Source organism: Primulina tabacum, chromosome 3 (genome assembly GCF_025594145.1).
Source record: "Primulina tabacum isolate GXHZ01 chromosome 3, ASM2559414v2, whole genome shotgun sequence".
NCBI classification, from domain to species: Eukaryota; Viridiplantae; Streptophyta; class Magnoliopsida; order Lamiales; family Gesneriaceae; genus Primulina; species Primulina tabacum.
In genome coordinates, this window is record NC_134552.1 from 19,696,341 (window position 1) to 19,698,617 (window position 2,277).

The window sequence follows — 2,277 nt, forward strand, 5'->3', positions numbered from 1 at the left end:
TAATAACACAAGCGAAGTAAAATAATATATTTTACTTCGGATGTTTAAAAACACGGGATTCACTGTATTTTTTTATTATATTTTACTTCGGCATATCAATGTTGATGAAGTAAAAAATAAGGAAAATAAGTTCATACTGAAGTAAAAAGATGAACCGATAAGTTTAATTGAAAATATGTCCACACACAGTACTAATCACTATCTATTCCTCTCCATTTGCCGTCTAGGGTTTTTGCTCCTCCATGTCTACTCAAATGGCGGATGATGTGCACTATTCGTTAGCCGGTGGAGAATCGAACAAGCGCAAGTACGAAGATCACCAGACTTTGACTTCACCCGCACCGCGTAGGGCTACGGGGTTTTCGTCAGGCCCGGACTCATCCGCCCCCCTACATCTTATAACAGCGTTTCGCCTCCTATGAGCGAGATCGAGTTGGCGAAACAGAAGGCTCAAGAAATCGCCGCTAGGCTTTTGAATAACGTGGATCCGATGAAAAGAGCGAGAGTTGAAAACGGAGCTGGGGGTGGGGGATTTGAATTAACTGATGCAGGTGACGGTTTTCTCTTTAACTAGTTTTTACGTTTTCGTTTTCAGTTTTCGTTTTCGTTTTCATTGTCACTTCCATTACGTGATTCTCATTCGATTTCTACTTAATTGATCCGTTACTTGCTTTAGTACCATTTTGTGTTCACACATCGTCTCATCTTTGGTATCCAATGTTTTAACACGAGCTTCGTGCTCGGATTACGTGGTGATCTTCTATTCTTGTGCTTAATAAACTCGAGTTTAATGTATCGATGAGTTTATACTCAACTGTTCAATCTCGTATTGCTTTGATATGAGCTTACGTTTCTTGGTCTCCGAGAATATAGTTTTTACCTGGCTTGGATCTTTTGCTACTTGGTTTATAATTTATGCATTGATTAATATTACTTTTAGTCTTACTTTAGTTTATACGTATATGTTCAAGTATGCATGCGATGCCATACGTGAGGATCAGATTACAGGGCTTGCACCCTGATGTCATTTGGTTTGAATGTAGGTTTTGTTCAGAAGCCTATGGGCATGGGTCTGAGTGGTCCACAAACAGGTGCATCCTATGGTTATCCAGGTCCAAGCAAGAAAATGAGATACCAAATGGAAGGGTAGGTGTGATTATTGGAAAAGGCGGGGAGACCATTAAATACCTTCAGCTTCAGTCTGGTGCCAAGATTCAGGTGACCAGAGACATGGATGCCGATCCAAATTCTGTTTCAAGAGGTGTTGAGCTCATGGGTACTCCTGACCAGGTAGCCAAGGCTGAGCAGTTGATTAATGATGTTCTTTCTGAGGTTCGTGTAGTTCAAAACAATTCGACTGCTAATTTTTGGATTAAACTGATGAAATATTTTTATTTTTACTAAGCTGGCATTTGTTTTGCTTAATATTCTCTTGCCACATCACTATGGCTAACATTTGCTTGAACAGGCTGAAGCAGGTGGTTCTGGTGTTGTTTCTCGAAGAATGACTGGGCAACAATCAGGAACTGATCCATACGTGTTTATGGTTCCCAACAACAAGGTAACGATGATGCTTTTTTTTTATGTTATTTTTACTCATTTAATTAGGGTCAATGGCAGTTTTTAGGTTGGTCTTGTTATTGGCAAAGGAGGTGAAACCATTAAGAACATGCAAACAAGGATTGGCACTCGCATTCAGGTTGGTTTTCCTTTTGGTTTATAATGCTATTATGTGGTTTGAATATCTGATAGAGCTGCTACTTCTGGTTTTCTGAAAATCCTGATATTGTATCTGTGTTTTGATTTTTTTCTGGTGCCGTGAGTGTTGCCTGTTACCAAATATTTCAAGTTATACCTCTCCACTTGCCACCTGGTGATACATCCAAAGAAAGGACCGTACAGATTGATGGCACTAGTGAACAGATTGAGGCTGCTAAATAGTTGGTTAATGAAGTAATCAGCGAGGTTTGTTAAATGGTTACATATGACTACACTTATCTTTTATGCTTTTTGTTCACTGTCATTTAAACTTGACAAGTTATTAACATGATATTAATTTACATGTTTATTCTTAGTGATGTATCATAACTTGTGTTAGTTTCCTCATATGAAGTTTTAACTTGTTAAATTTGTTTCACCCTTAATTTTTTTGAAGTGTTAACAATGTGTTATGCAACTGTGTATGTTTGTTTGTGTGCCTTCCATATTTGCCACTTGTACATGTAGAGGATTGCAGATATCTTTGCCACATCTGTCTACCTCTACGGCATGGTTGAT

The 2,277-nt window shown here is 38.5% G+C and overlaps 1 protein-coding gene across 1 annotated transcript; it reads left to right on the forward strand.

The window, feature by feature from the left end:
• The first annotated feature begins 206 nt into the window (after positions 1 to 206).
• Positions 207 to 2,052, forward strand: LOC142539070 (uncharacterized). Its single transcript, XM_075644364.1, is given in 6 exon segments — positions 207 to 381; positions 384 to 551; positions 1,044 to 1,124; positions 1,127 to 1,332; positions 1,469 to 1,561; positions 1,628 to 2,052. Coding segments are annotated over 6 exon segments (783 nt in total). The 5' UTR covers positions 207 to 242; the 3' UTR covers positions 1,724 to 2,052.
• Positions 2,053 to 2,277: the final 225 nt, after the last annotated feature.